Source organism: Perognathus longimembris, chromosome 10, assembly GCF_023159225.1.
Source record: "Perognathus longimembris pacificus isolate PPM17 chromosome 10, ASM2315922v1, whole genome shotgun sequence".
Taxonomy (NCBI): domain Eukaryota; kingdom Metazoa; phylum Chordata; class Mammalia; order Rodentia; family Heteromyidae; genus Perognathus; species Perognathus longimembris.
In genome coordinates, this window is record NC_063170.1 from 70,110,172 (window position 1) to 70,125,667 (window position 15,496).

Below are 15,496 nucleotides of genomic sequence, written 5' to 3' on the forward strand. Positions count from 1 at the left end.
CATCTGCCACCCATCACGGCCTAGCGGCAGCCATGGCGGGGTCTGTGTGGTCTCTCCTAGTGATCACAGAGCTGACGAGGTTGTGGACAGCGGGATCCTCCCGCACATCAAGCGTGGGGAAGGAGCAAACCGGAACCTCTGAGCATGAGTTCTGCTGAATGTGTATTACTTTCACACCCCAGACATCCAAACACCATCCCAGGCTGGGGATCGTCTGCATATTATTCTCGATGTCATTTGGATCTTCAATTCCCGCCCCCCATATGTTAAGACTCAGTCCCCAACTGTTGTAAGATCGTAGTCTTTAAGAGGTAGGGCTTAGTGAGAGGGCCTCAGGTCATTGGGGGGGGGTGCCCTTGAAGGGGACCGTGGGGTCCTGGCTCCTCTTTGCTTGTATCTGTCCCTTCCTGGCCATGAGGTAAACAGTTTTTCTCTACTAGGAGTTCCCGCCATGGCATTCTGCCACAGCCCCACAGCAATGGGGCTGACCAGTGATAGAGCGAGACTCCAAAACTGTGAGCCCAAGGCAACCTCTTCCTGGTGCAACCTGAAGATCTCTGGTGATAATTACAGTAACAGAAAGTTGACTAACACATCCTTTCAAATATTGATCTTCTGTTGCTACCTCTTCTTGTACTCTTCCTTCCAGATTACTGTTTCTCCTAATTTATTCCTCCCACTCCTACTACAGTTCTTCCTTCAGGCTGCTGTGATTTTATTACTATTCGTTTTTGAGACAGAGTCTCATTCTGTACCCTAGGCTGGCCTGGAACGTCTACCTCAGCCTCTGACTGCTGAGATTACAGGCATGAGCCACCACAACTGGCCAATTCCTGTTTTTAATATCACCTCTCTCCTTATTGCTTGTCTTCCTATTACTACTTCCATTCCTCCCAGTAATGATTTATGATTTCTCTTCTAGCTCCTCCTCAGTCCTACTTGTGCTCTTTCTCCTCTTCTCACCAACACTACGACTTCTGTTACTTTTCCTCATTGCCTTTCCTCTGACTGCCCATCCCTGTGAGTTTCTAAAATAGCTTCAAAACTCTCCCATGAGAGGTGGGGTCTGTGCTCCCTCCCTGGGATACAGGACATCTGGAAGTGATTTGTCAAGGTTCCCAAGGCCGGGTTACACCAGAGATCTGACTTCTGAAACACTGGCTCTCACAGGCCTGGGTCTTGGTAAGAAGGTTAGCTTCCCTGAGGCCGCCACGCTGTAAGAAAGCACAAGTTCCATGGAGGTGCTCTAGAGAGGTGTTTGGGGAGACAGTCTGAGTCGTCCCTGCCTTCAAGGACTCATTCCACCTCTAGAGCCGGACGCCAGGCTGGAGCGGAGAAGCCTCCAGAGCACTCTAGAGCTGTTATTGGGTCATCCTGTGCCCCACTCTGCTTCACACTTTGAGCCTTCCCAGCTAATGCCCCTGGTGTCATAGAACTGAGACGTCTCCTGTGCCCTCTATGCCCAGCGTCTTGACCCACAGAATTCACAACCATAACAAAATGGTTATTAATTTTATGCCTCTACAGTGGCCTGTTGTGCAGTGACAGGGAACCAGAACACCCTTTCTCGTGCCTGTGGTCTATCTGCTCTCTGCCTCTGGAGGGTTCCTGGCCTGGGCTGCCTTTGCTGGGCCTCTCGTCCTCGCCCCTGGGATCTCTGCCTCTGCCATCAGCAATTCCATCGGAGCAGCAGGCATTTTCGCTGTAGAGGCCATCAATTGGGCATGGTCAGGAGCAACTTGAAATTCCACTGCCTGGGGAGACTCAGTTCCTTGTCAGAGGCACACAGCCGTTAAAACCAGTTCTGGAGTCAGCACTCCGCAAGCTTGGGCCTGCGGCCCAACTGCCCCTCCCACACCCAGCCCCCTGGGCCTGGGCCCTACGGCCCAAGGTGATTAATAACTCAGAACTAATACAGAGCTGCGATGTCACCTATCAAGGGTTGAAGGTACATGAATAAAGGATAAGTATATTGGTTAGGCTTTGTGGGGATTGGCTGGGGTGCTTGGAGGTGAGAAGATCTGGACCCAAGTATCAATTCTGCTACTCGGTGTGTATGACCTTGTGTAACCTATTTACCCTCTCTGGGCCTTAGTGACCTCATTTATTAAATTATACTAGCTAAACTTGCAGGTTGTTATGGATCTGACATCCATCTTCCTTACAAAAGTGGTATGTGCTTTTACCATGCACTAGTCGCTTATAATCTTAGCTACTCATGAGGGTGCGATCTGAGAATCATTGTTCAAAGCCAGCCAGGGCAGGCTAGTCCATGAGACTCTTAACTCCAATTATACAGCAAAAACAGCTGGGCCATTATGACTTCTGGTTTGCAAGTGGAGAGTTTGAGGCTCCAGAGAGACTGGTGATTTTCTCAAGGACACACAGCTGAACATGGAATCCAGGCATAGGTTTTTCACTTTCCTCCCAACATTTATAGTGGCTCTGTGCTTTACCTTCCCTTCCAGGGTCCCGTTTCACTATTCCTGACCAGAAAAGACAGTCTCCTTCACTAGCCAGAGGCAGCAGAGAAGGGGCCTAGTCGCACAGGCTGGCTTGACCGGGCTTCGAGGAGGTAGCCTTTACAGAGATGTGCTTCTAAATATTGTAAATGTGTATTTAAGATCTTTAACATATATTTAGATACATGATGCTTTATTCAGGATTCAAGTCACAAAAGGGGATCCAATGTAAAATGTCTCTTCCACCTGCCCTTGGTCATGTGATTCCTCCTCTGGATAATTTCCATGTGTCTGAGAAAATGGGAATGTACGGATCTCCCTCCTTTCTGCATACAACACTTTAACACCATTCTTCACTTAGCTCTGGTCACTTAACAATGCACCCCAGAAGTGGCTTCCCATAGGCTCTGGTCACTTAACAATGCACCCCAGAAGTGGCTTCCCATAGGCACACGAGGACTGTCTTTCTTTGTATAGCTGCGTAGTACTTCATGGGTGATACACCCCCCCCCCCCCTTCCACACACCCTCGCTTTCTCACAGAGGGGGAGCAAACGTGACTTCCCCCGAGGCCGTTCTTCCTCAGGCCTCCGAGATCTCTGGAGCTCAGTGCTAGCTGGGTGGAACCGATCCCAGGTGCAGTGGTCACGACCTAACAGACAAACCTCCTCCCTCCAGGCGTCTGCAGACAAGCCCTGCCCTCCCGGGGCCCCTGGGCCCCACCTGCAAGATGAACCCTGGATGTCAAGGGAGGAACTTGAGTTGCTGGGCAGAGTCCTGAATCCCTTTGGCCACTAACAGGCAGGCCTGAGGCCAGAAGACAAGTACGAGTTCACTGACTTATTCATATTATTTCTATATACCTTCACTCCTTTGTTCATTAAAGTTACCTACTGAGCGTTTCATTAGCTCATTTATTCCATCATTTATTCACACATTCCTTCGGACCTATCCCCGTTCGTTCATTCATTCATTCATTCTCTCATTCATTTATTCATTCGTGAATTCCTACAGCTTAGGAATTGGGCTGTCAGCTGGAGAGCGAGCACGGGCAGCGCTCCCACGCGAGGGTAACGCGGGGGACCGGCAGCTCCGGCTCCGCGGGGCGCCCGTCCCCGCGCCCGCCCCGTCCCCGCGCCCGCCCCGCCCCGCCCGGGGAAAGCGCGCGCTCCGTCCGCTCCGGGAGCGGTGTCGCCGCTCCGCCGCGGGCTCCGGAGGCAGCGCCGCGCGCCGGCGGCCGCCCGCACCCCCGCCGCACCCCCCCCCCCACGCCCGCCCGCCCGCCCGCCCGCCCATGCCCGGCGCCCCCGGCCCGCGGCCCTCCCCAGCGCGGCGCGGCGCGGCTCGGCTCGGCGGGGCCGGGGCCGGGCGGGCCAGGCCGGGCCGGGCCGCAGGGCGGCCGCGGGGATGCGGGGCTGGCGGAGGAACCTCGCGCTCTGCCTGCAGCGGCTGCCGGACGAAGGTAGGAGGCGGCGCCCGGGCCGGGGGCGCGCGGGCGAGGCCGGGCCCGGGAGGGTCCCGGGGAGGAGCGGCGGTGGGGGGCTCGTGAGCGCGATCGGGGTCGCCGCGGGACAGCGGCGCGGCGCCCGGTCGGGGAAGCCCGGTCCCGGGAAGCCCGCCGCGGGACGAGCGCGCGGGGCCGGGCGCGGCGAGGACCGGGGACCGAGCACCGAGCACCGCGCACCGCCCCGGGACGGCTCGGGCCGGGGCCGGGGCCGCGAGCCTCCCCCCGCCCCCGCCCCGCCAGGCTCAGCCCGGGGCCCCGGGGCGCTCCCGGGGGCGCCTCCCTCCGCGTGGACCCCGGAGCCCGCAGTTGCCCGAAGTTGCGAAGCGCCTGGCGGGCGCGGACTCCGCGGGCCCTGCCGCAGCGCCGCGGCCCGCGCCCCCGAGCCCACCCCGCTTACCTGTTGTCCCGGCCTCCGGAGGGAGGGAGGGAGGGCGGGCGGCGGGGGAGGCCGGGGGCCCGAGCCCTGGGCCTGCCCCCCGCGGAGTTGGGGTGGGTGCGGGTTAACTGCCGGCGCTGTGGCCCGAGGCCGGGGAGCGGCTCACGCGGGTGGGACACGCCGGGCGGCGCAGGCCCGGCCCCAGGCTTGCCCGCCTTTAACCTTCACCAGGCCAGCCTCGGGGACGGGGGCAGGCCCTCTCCCCACAAGGTCACACAGCCAGGAGCGGGGCTGGCTGGGATGTGACCCTGAACCCATAAGGCTTTTGGGGGTACTTTCCACTCTCCTTCCCTCCAGCCTACGCGACCCCACCCCCGGGATTTTACCTAGTCTCACCGGTGAGAATCCATTTCTGACCCAGGCCAGGGTGTATGTGGGTGTTTGCGGGGTGGTGGGGGGGGGAGGCCTGGAGAGCTGGTCTTGTCCCCTGTCCTATCCCCACGGCTAAGTAAGTGCTCTTACCCTGCATCACGGAGGGCTGAGAAGCCCAGCAGGCAAAGGGTCTTGCTTAGATCCCCTCAGGCCTTAGCTGTTTCCCAGGACCGCCTCTGAGCTGGGGTCCTAAGGACAGAGAGCTTGAGGGCACAGGTTCATCCCTGAAGTTGAAGAAGGCAGGCAGAGGGGCTGTGACTGGAGTCGGCAGCTTGGAGAAGTGTCCCACTCAGTGAAGCTGCCCCCAAGGAGCAGCTTGCAGAAGCATCTGCCCGCCAACCTTGAAAATGAGTGTGGCCCTTTGGAACAAGTCACTCTCCCCGAGGCTGACTTCCTGTCTCTGCAGAAGGCCCACACTTGTCCTGCCCAGGGCTTCACGAAAGACAATGTCAAGTCTTGGCCCCAGCAGATCACAGAGCCTGAGGCAGCCTCGGTTCTATAATGTCCTAAGAAGGGTGTTAACTCTTGCCCCTGACCCTCTGGCCCAGGTGGAGTATTGGTGTATGAATGTGTAGGGGGACTGTGCGGCGCTGGAGACACTATGTCAGTGCCTGAGGTGTTCCTGGAGGCACCTGGATGGCAGGTTTGGGTTGCAGGTGGGTGGGGCGTTTATGTGTGACATGTGTGAGGTACATTGTCTCGTGACTGCGACAACTGCTTTGCCTGCCACTGCCCATCTGAGAAGGTGCCAGGGCCACCTTCTCAATCTAGGAGGTACTTGACATGTGAACTTCCCCTGGGAAATCTTAGTTGGGATTGATCCTTGAGCTCAGCACCAAATCTGAGGATGGCTGGAACAACTACCCACACTGGCAGGAAATTACTATTCTGAAAAACAAAACCTCTAGCTTTCTTTGGGCCACAGGGAAATCGGTTCCGGTGGGATGGGTCTCAAATGAGAGCCCCTGACATGTGGATGGAGCACGGCCAAGCTGGGGGGTCAGAGATGCAGAGGCAGGGTCACAAACATGGCATCTCTCCGAGTAGAGCTTCCATCTGCCAGAAGGATTTTTTTGTACAAGACCAGCTTCTCTGGGTACAATGATATTGGGTAGTTTAAGGCCGTGGGGGAGAAGAACAGGCTTAACGATCAGTTCTAGACCTCCTTACAAGTGCCAACTTATGTGACCTTGGTTATGCTTTGGTTTGTTTTTTTAGCTTTAGTTTTGTGGCGTTTCTTTTTTTCTATTCATTAAGTAGGAAGGATGGTCACGAAGAATCTGTACTAGCATAGCCTAGTGCAAGGATCAGCACATAGTAGGTACTCAAGAAACATGAATGCTACCGTTTTGTCTTTCTATCCAGCTCACCTTCACGTCTGAGGAAATGATGTGCAGCATGGTCAGGGGAGAACTCAGGATCTCAGGGGTTATAAATGGCCAACACAGATCTCTGTGCTCTCTAGGGGAATGCTACAGGATTTTCCCTACCATACGGCTACGTGTCCACAACCTGGCCTTGCCAATGAAGCTGACTAAAGCAGCAGTTATTACCTTGAGGAGAGATGCCTGTACCCATGGGATTGGGGGCCCTATGGTTCTTGCTCTTGAGGTGTATGTGACTCATGACTTCCTTGTTGGATTGATCTTCCAATAAACTTCCACTTTGACCCTCGTGATTCTATAGAGAGTCACACGTTTTCTTCCTTTCATTGCATCAAATGCTTTCTGATGACCCTTGGCCCCCAGGACCAGTCAAGTGTCCACGAACAGTCAGAAAAATCAAGCCAGTCCTTAGTCTCAAGTTGCCCGGTCCCTCAGACAGAAGGGTCAGTGGTCCAGTGACTGAGGACGTGAGAGAGGGCAGCAGCACATTCCTGTCCAGGCAGCTACTTGGACGGCCCAGCTGGGAAGTCAGATTTCCACCAGCAGTGTCTACCACAGTGTGGGATGGCTAATGCTGTCCCTTATGCCAGTCCTTCCTGCTCTCTAATTGACATTTGGAATGTTAATCAGAGGGTTCCTAGAAGTCTCTGAATAGAGAGATAGGGACACAAAGCAGCACCAAGGAGATGCCTGTAAGGACTGGGTACTCAGCTGGGAACAAGATAGATACTGTCGGAGACAGGGGAGACAAAGAATCCGTAAGCCCACAAAGGTGAACAGGACATCTTCAGAGCACTCAGTGATAGGAGACAAACTTAGGAACTTAGGTAGCCGTGGTGGAGAGCCCCAGGGGAGAGGTTTCTCTCAGTGGCATTTAGCGATGGAGTCTAGGGTCTGAGGGAAGGTGACTTGAACTGGAACTAGAGAATGAGAAGGCCCAGCCAGACACAAGTGCAGAGGACAGCATTGCTCTGGAGGGTGCTGTACCGATAGGCAGTCTGACCTGTTGCAGGAAGAGCTGAGGGAGAAAGGTGAGGGGGGCTAGAGGAATCCACATCGCAAAAGGCAAACTCGCCCCTGGACCTTGACTGCCAGGGGGAGTCCTGGTTTGTACTCCATGATGGGCACCTTCAGAGGACTTGATGAAGGACTTGGGCTGGCACTGAAGATGAGCAAGGCTCTGAGTGAGGTGGAGAGCAGCGGGGAGAGGCATCCCAAGCTGAGGAACGGTGAGAGCAAGGGGGCGGAAGTGGGGAAACTAGGAAACGAGCCTGCCAAAAGGATGGCATGGAGTGCAGCTGTGGGGAGCTGTCCAGGGTGCTGATGGGTGTGTGTTCCTGAGCATGGAACTATGGGCTGATAGGGTGTGTGTGTGTGTGTGTGTGTGTGTGTGTGTGTGTGTGTGTGTGTCCCTTGTGATTCCCTGCTGGCTGATGTGTCCCTGGGCCAGTTACCTAGGAGACAACAGGAAGACGATAGGGCGGGATGTGATTGGCTACTCACTGAGGCTGCTCAACTCTCTGTCAGAACTGCATGCAGGGATTACAAATGGTCCTTGTGGGCATGCCAAGTGCCGGAAGAGGAGGCGTGACGTTTGCTGCCCTGGGTCCCGAGTGTGTGTGTGCCTACTAATGCATGCATGTGTACATGCCCAAGACTCAAACAAAGAACATCTGGCGCTAATGAGCTCCCCGCTGTGAAACATCTGCTTGCTGCCTGAAATCAGGTAGTGGGGACCCAGATAAATTTAAGAAGAATCAGCCAGCCTTAGGGAGGACTCTTTTGTTTGGCTTTAATAACTGCAATGCCAACAATCAAGCTGATTTGAAATGTCTCCTCGTACCTCCAAAAATGCAAATAACGCTTTGAATGGCGGAAGTTATTTCCCGTGACGCAGACCATGATGTCAGTGAGCAGAGAAGTCCCTGCCCACCGCCCCAAGCCAGGGTGGTATGGGATTGTGGCTGCGGTTTCCTCCCTTCACCTTTAAAACAACAGCATCTCTCTCTTACTTTGTGGGTAAAAGAACAAGGAGTCCACGTTGTGCTTTTGTTTGGAAAGGAGGAGGGGGAGGAAAACACCAAAAAGATTTCCACATAGTTGGTTCTTCACAGTGGCAGCCCAGGTAGGCTTGGAAAGAAGCAATTTAATTAAAATCAGCTTCAGGGCTGCAGAAGATTAGCACTGTCCATCTCGCTTCCTCTGCTTCTGCCTCCTATATTGCAGGGTCTAGTGGATTATGCCGTTGGAGAAGCGGCAGCTAGGGTTTCCCCACCTGCTCTTGGCTGCTCAGTCCTAGGCTCACATTTCCTGTCCCTGTGTGAGCCACCTCGGCCTTTTCCTAGTTTCCTATTGTGTCCCTCACGGCTGGTCAAATGTATTGTACTGGAAACCCAGTGTTTTTCATGTGTTTACACATTGCCCTTTGTGCTTCACTGCTTACTGTAGGGCTCTAACGTGGTACATGCCCACACAGTCAAGGCAAGAGACTCCAAAGATGAGTGAAGAGAACCCCAGGGCCTTTGCATTCACTGTTCTCTCAATTCCTGCATTTAGATCCTCATTCATTTATGCTCTCCTCAGAGAAACCTTCCCTGACCATCCCATCTACAACAGCAGTCCTTTAGCCCTGCAGCTCTCCTTCTCTCTCACTAGTATGGAAGTGCCATGAGAGCTGGTTTCTACTAACTGAAACAGTACATGGCCCTTGGTAGTTGTACAATAGCTATGGGTGGGCTGAGTGGGTGAACTGGACCAGAGGGGTAGAGCTAAATAAAACAAAGAATACAGGCCTCCTAGGAGCTCTATCTCAACTGACCAGATTTTCTGACAGAATCTAAAACTCTAAGAGTTTTACGTATTATCTCTTGACTATAAAATATTAACTACCGATTCAAGTAAAGATCATTGTGGGTCAATGGTACTTCCTCTGAGCTGAAGTCAGCTCAGAGGCTCTGGTCTGGGCCTTCTGCACTCTTGTCCCTTCCTGGCTACTGTAAACTCTTCTCACCACTTCACACCCTGGCAGAAGGCTTGTTCTGCCCCGTCTCTGAACAGGCTGCTGCCCTGCCTGAAGGCCTCTCCCTGTCAGCTTTGGCACTCCACTTGTGACTGTCTCCAAGGCTGCCAGGCTGTGGGTGCCACTTCCTGTTGCCCCTTTTCCAATGTAACAAAATTAGTCCCCCACCCCCACCCCGCTTTTCTGTTCTAGTTCCTCACTTGTTGGCACTATGTTTGCTCACCCGTCTCCTGGAACTCTGTGGGAACATGGGCCTGTCCCGTTCACCTGTGAATCTTCAGAGCCCTGCTCGAGAGCCAGCACACCGGGGCTCACTGAGCAACCAAGGAGAGCAGAGGAGCCAGGCCTGCGCTGACTGCTCTCACACCCCTCCCCTGTGAGGACCTTGTGAGGATGCTGAAACGGAGACAGGGCAATGACTTGCCCTGAGCTCCCTCTTGGCAAGGGGAATCCTGAGAAGCTCCACAGCCTCCCCCTGGCTTGTGTGCAGCTCCCCACCCTTCCTGATCCTTGATCAAACCTCCAGGCCATGCCAAGGGGCTGACTTCCATCCAGCCCAGCCCAGCTTTCCCAAGCTGTGTAACGAAGTATGAGTGTCTTTGCCTCTGAGCCTCCCCTGTCTTCTCTGCAAAGTGGGAGCATCGCTACTCATTATGATGAGACTCCAGAGCTGATAAACGGGGGAATGCACGTGGGATCGTGACTGGAGTGATGAAGGCGAAGGCCAGGCACTCAGGGAGCAAGACCCCCTGTGGCCTAGCAGCTCAGTATCTCTGTCCTGGGGGTAGGTACTCTCCATGACCACAAAGCTTGAAGGCTGAACACCAATGGGTAACCCAAAGAGTGCCTGGGGTCAGAGGTAGGAGTGTGGGGTCTGTCTTAATTCTTTGAGTGATTCCCGTGGCTACTTGTCTAACCCATCTGGTCCTCATTTATTTCTCAAGGAAAATCATAAAAGTAACCCTCCCCAAATGGAATATGTTCTGAAAAGTACCTGTGAAAATCCTTTAGAAAATGGCGGTGAGGGTGGACATGGCCTGACAGGTGATATTGGAGCGGGGACTTGTGAGCGAGCAAGGCTCCACTACTAGTGACAATCGGCCATCTGGTTGTGTCTTAATGCTTTATGCATCAACTATACTACTCTTCGTAACAAACCTATAATGTAAAGTACTACCTTTTTTTGGTCCATTGTGGGGTTTGGACTTAGCCTGGGCACTGTCCCTGAGCCTCTTTGTACTCAAGGCTAGTGTTCTACCACTTAAGCCACAGTGCCACTTGCGGGTTTTGAGTGTCTCACTGGGGCTGGGAATATGGCCTAGTGGCAAGACTGTTTGCCTTGTATGCATGGAGCCCTAGGTTCGATTCCCCAGCACCAACTACATATATAGAAAACGGCCAGAAGTGGCGTTTGTGGCTCAAGTGGCAGAGTGCTACCCTTGAGCAAAAAGAAGCCAGGGACAGTGCTCAGGCCCTGAGTTCAAGGCCCAGGACTGGCCAAAAAAAAAAAAAAAAGAAAGAAGAAAAAGTGTCTCACTGAGACTTTCCTGCCCCAGGCTGGCTTCAAACTGTGGTCCTCAGATCTCAGACTCCTGAGCAGCAAGGATGACAGGCCGGAGTCACTGGTGCCTGGCTCTTTTTTGTTCTTTCTTTCTTTATGGTGATAGGGATTGAACCCAGGCCCTTGCATGTAGTGGGCAAGCATTTTACCATTGAGCTACATCCCCAGTAGTTGGTTTTTGGGACAGAGTCTCATTCTACAGCCCAAATGGCCTCAAAGCTGAGATTACAGGTCTGTGCCACCACACCCAGCTGAAGAAGTTACAGTTTTTGTTTCCTCTGACATTAAAGTTCCTTTTGGGCTGGTACTATTCTTAACCCCACTTTCAGATAAGGAAAATGAGTCAGAAAGGTTACAGACTTGCCCACAGGCATACAGTAAGGAGTGGAGCTAGGATTTGAACCCAGGCAGTGCACCGGGCAGTTTTTACAATGGCTAACAATGCAGAAGTGGGTGTTTGGATCTTGGTCTCAAAGTGACCCTTCTTGGACCCAGGATGAGCTCCTCCCCTACCGGGACTGCAAGTGGAGCTCTACCCTAGTTCTCTGGCAGGACATTGCTAAGAGAAGATATGGGGAGGGCAGAGGTGATTACACCTAGCTCACAGCTAGGAAAACTAATTTTCTGGTAATCTTTAAGTGAGAGATGAGATTTCAAGTAAAAGCAGAGATTTTCAGCTTTCTTCCGAAGACCTGGCTGCCTCCAGCTTGCATTTCTGCTGCCAGCCGTGAGACACATTGCCATGCTCCCCACCCAGCCCCTTCACACACTGGCTCACGTAACCAGCCCACACAGGCACTTGGGGCCCAGACCTTGTACTCACTAATGAAAGGAATTCTTTTTAGGTGGCTGAAGGGTTTTCCAGAGAGAGAATGATAGCTACCAAAAGTTCCCGCTGGCTGCTAGAGGGGATAGGAGGCAAGCTGAAGAAGGGAGAGTGTAAAAAGTGACTTAGGAGCATCAGCTCAGCACTTCTGGGGTCTTATTCATATATTCTCTGCCCTGGTCACCCTATCAGATGAGGAAACAATCACTGAGTGATGAAGGAAAGCAGAGCCAGGCCTGAGCTGACTGCTCTCAGATCCCTCTCCTGTGAGGATGCTGAAACGGAGACAAGAGGAACAGAATGAAAGACTGGGACATGATAGGTACAAAGGTGTATAGGCTACACCCCCTGTACATCAGCTTTACAATAAAATTTAAATTTTTAAGAGAAGGTGTATAGGACAAAAGAAATCACCCACAAGATTCAAAGCTAAGCCTTAGACCAGAAAGGAACAGTATTTATGAGACATATCACTGATAAAGAATAATATCCTGAGTGTATAAAGATCTCCTGCATGCCAATAAGGAAAGATAAGCAATCCAGGGGATGACACTAGATGTGAGCAGTAGGTTATTAGAAGGAGACACATGAATGGCGAGAGAGAAGATGGAAGATGGAGAGCCTCATCGTCTCAGAGGATTATTCTGTTAGCACCAGGATATGCTCACAGAAACGACAGTATGATAGCAGTTTTAGGAGGAAATTAAAAAATTCCTAGCTCCTCGCACTGGTGAGACGTTGGGGGCAGCAGACCCTGAACCTAAAGTTAGTGAGGAGGGCCACGCTGGAGGGGATGGGACAGTTCTCTCAGTGTACGAAGTAAGCGCTCCTGGCAAGTCCTTCCCTCCCTAAGTATTCACTCTAGAGAAACAGCTTGGACAGACACGTAAGGCAACACGCACAAGGATGTTCACTGCATTGTTAATGACAGTCAGAGGAATAACTGACCCCATCCATGGGGAACTGCATGAGAACTGTAGGGCCAGGAGGTTCAACCTGCAGGGCCTCAGTTAAACCCCTGCTATCTGCAGCATTTCCTCCTTCCCAGTGGTAGCCAAGTTACCCAGCTGCAGCATTATTACTACTGTTGTTATTGTTATTATTTACTTGTACATAAAGGTCACAATCCCATGTCAGGTTGTGAGTACAGTGCTTTTTGATCAGTGTCATCCCTCCCATCATTTGCCCCCATTTCTCACCTCCCGCCCCCCCCCCCCCCGGGCATTTTTTTCTGGAGTTTTTTCTGTGCCTCTATAAGTCTCTGTGAATGCTTTTCTTTCTTTGCATTTAACACAGATGCTGGTGTGGTGTCATCCGCTCTGCCCTCTGCTCTTCTATCGTGAGACGCAGGGTACACAAAGGAGAGTGCTAAGAATGTGTGCTGTCTGTCAAAGCAGCCTAGGAAGTTCCCACTGCTTCTGTCCCAGGCCTAAGCCACAGAATATGCCTGGCACTCGGTGCCACCAAGCTCTCCCAAAGATGTGCCACTTGTGCTGCCTCTTAGAGCAGGTTTGGGCCTGTCACTCAGCAGGATGGAGACCTTTGGCCCCTAGGGGGAGCAGACCAGCCATGAAATGACAGACTTGGAGGCTAGGGGGGAGTCTGGGGGTATACCCAGTGTTTCTGGTTTGGAGACTCCTGGCCCTGGGGACTCCCACAGGGAAAGGAGCCCTTCAAAGAGCCACTCTACCTTCAACAAATGCTTACTGCCCTCTCTTTTCCAGGGACTTAACTTACTGCAGGGTAAGAAATGAGTTCTCTGATGAAATTTCCACACCAGAGCCCCTGGAGCCTAAAATGTGTGGCGTGCCTTCTGTGCCAGAAGACTGGGCTTCAAGATTGATATCTGGAATGCACAATGCGCTCAGGGCTAGAGGAATCCTGGAGGGCAGGTGAACAGGGAGAGTGGTATTTCATCATGAGGTGGGCCTAGGAAGCTGGAAATCAGCAGCAGTGGGTGTGAAGGGGCTCAAAGAGTCCATACCTAAGGACAGTAGGAAGGACCCTCACAGAGATCCCTTGGTCTGGCCCTCTTGGGTCCTGGGGGCAGGACAATGTCCAGAAAATGGGAGGGGCGACCCAAGGTCCCAACGAAGGGCAGGGATCTACAGACCCAAGGAGTTAAGACACTCTTTTTGAGTACTTTCGGTCACTCTTTTATCCTTAGAGAATAAACTAGACAGAACACAACAGGCCTTCCCCTGGACAACTGTGCATCAAGTGCCACCAGTTCGCTGGGTCTGTAACAGCGGCTAAGAGCTTGGGGAACCTTGCCCTCCAAGAGCTCACAAACTCAGCTAGTGGTCTCCTGAGCGGCAGCATAGGATGGCCGTACCCAGTCAGACCCATGGGAAGAGCAGAAAAAGTGTCAAGAGCTTCAACTGACATCTGTGCTCTACCACATAGTGATTTTTCCATTTCTGCATATCTTGTATAATGCACATGATATATAAATGGAGTGAAATGTCACTAATCCATAAATAATATATACACATATATTATACACATATATTACTGCAGAGTAATGCAGTTTTTCTTGTGTAGACCAAAAAGAACTGCCTCCCCATAGGAAATACAATAGTTGAGAGGACTCTGGGCTGGTATCTTAGATGGCACAGGGTAACCAGTATTTACTGAGCACCTACTAAGTGCTGGGCAGAAACCCAAAGTGGAAGGCAGGATGGGTAATCCACAATTTTTTTGGCTAGTCCTGGGCCTTGGACTCAGGGCCTGAGCACTGTTCCTGGCTTCTTCCCGCTCAAGGGAAGAACTCTGCCACCTGAGCCACAGCGCCCCTTCTGGCCATTTTCCATGTATGTGGTGCTGGGGAATCGAACCGAGAGCTTCATGTGTAGGAGGCAAGCACTCTTGCCACTAGGCCATATTCCCAGCCCGGTAATCCCAAATTTTGTGAGTGTGGTGCCTACCCAACTCAAGATGGAGATGAATCCCAGTGTCTATGTTAATGGTGCTGAGAGGATGGGACACTTAATTAATTCAACTGTGGTGGTTAGAAGTGAGGCCTTTAGAATGCAATTAAGTTTAGATTATGTCATTAAGGTGGAGTCTCTATGACTGAACACACCACACACACACACACACACACACACACACACACACACACACACACCATCTGTCATGTAATGCTTTGCATACCCTGAACTCTGCACCAAGAAGGCTCACCAAAACTGTAGCCAAGATAAAATCTTCTTTATTAAGTTAACCTGCCTCGAGTACTTAGAGTAACAAAAATGTACCACTGTTCCATTTTACAGATAAGGAGACTGAAACTCAGAAAGAAAGATTTACCCAGTTCAGTGCTCAACTGCACCTGGACTCGGCCCTCCTGGTACAAATTTCCTGGCCTGTTTCATGGTTCTTTTTTCTGTCTCCAATTTAAGAAAAGCTTTTAAAGATACTGTTGGAGATTTTAAACTGTTTTTGGTAATGAAACAGCAAATCTAGCTTCTGGCTATTGTTTTAAAAAAACAAAACAGTTACTTACATTAAGTGACTTTCAGACTTAACATGTGATTGTCAACTATAGATCCTTTTGCTATTAAGATAAAGACTAAGAAGAAAACTAAGATGAACCTCAACCAACTCATTTCCCAGGGCACTGTGGTGTGCTTTCCTCCATATTTTTTCGGTTTTTGTTGTTTTGTTTTCTGGTTGTTGGTTGTAGTGGGGATTGCATTCAGGTCCTTGACTTGAGCCACACATCCCAGCTCTTTTTCCCTCTTGGTTATTTTCCAAATAGAGTCTCATGGTTATGCCCAATCGGCCTCTTTACAATTCCTGTATGGCTGGGATGACAGGCACACCCAGCCACTCCCAACTTTTATTAGTGGACATAGCATCTGGCAAACCTCTTGTCCAGGCTGGCCTGGAATTGAGATGTTCCTGATCTCTGCCTCTGGATAGCTGGC

At 52.0% G+C, this 15,496-nt stretch overlaps 1 protein-coding gene across 1 annotated transcript in view; it reads left to right on the plus strand.

Moving 5' to 3' along the window:
- Positions 1-3,827: 3,827 nt before the first annotated feature.
- The window catches only part of Grip2 (glutamate receptor interacting protein 2), a 58,781-nt gene continuing 47,112 nt past the window's right edge, over positions 3,828-15,496 (plus strand). Inside the window, 1 exon segment of the mRNA XM_048356322.1 lies at positions 3,828-3,923. Within this exon segment, the coding sequence (XP_048212279.1) occupies positions 3,869-3,923 (55 nt within the window). The 5' untranslated portion in view covers positions 3,828-3,868.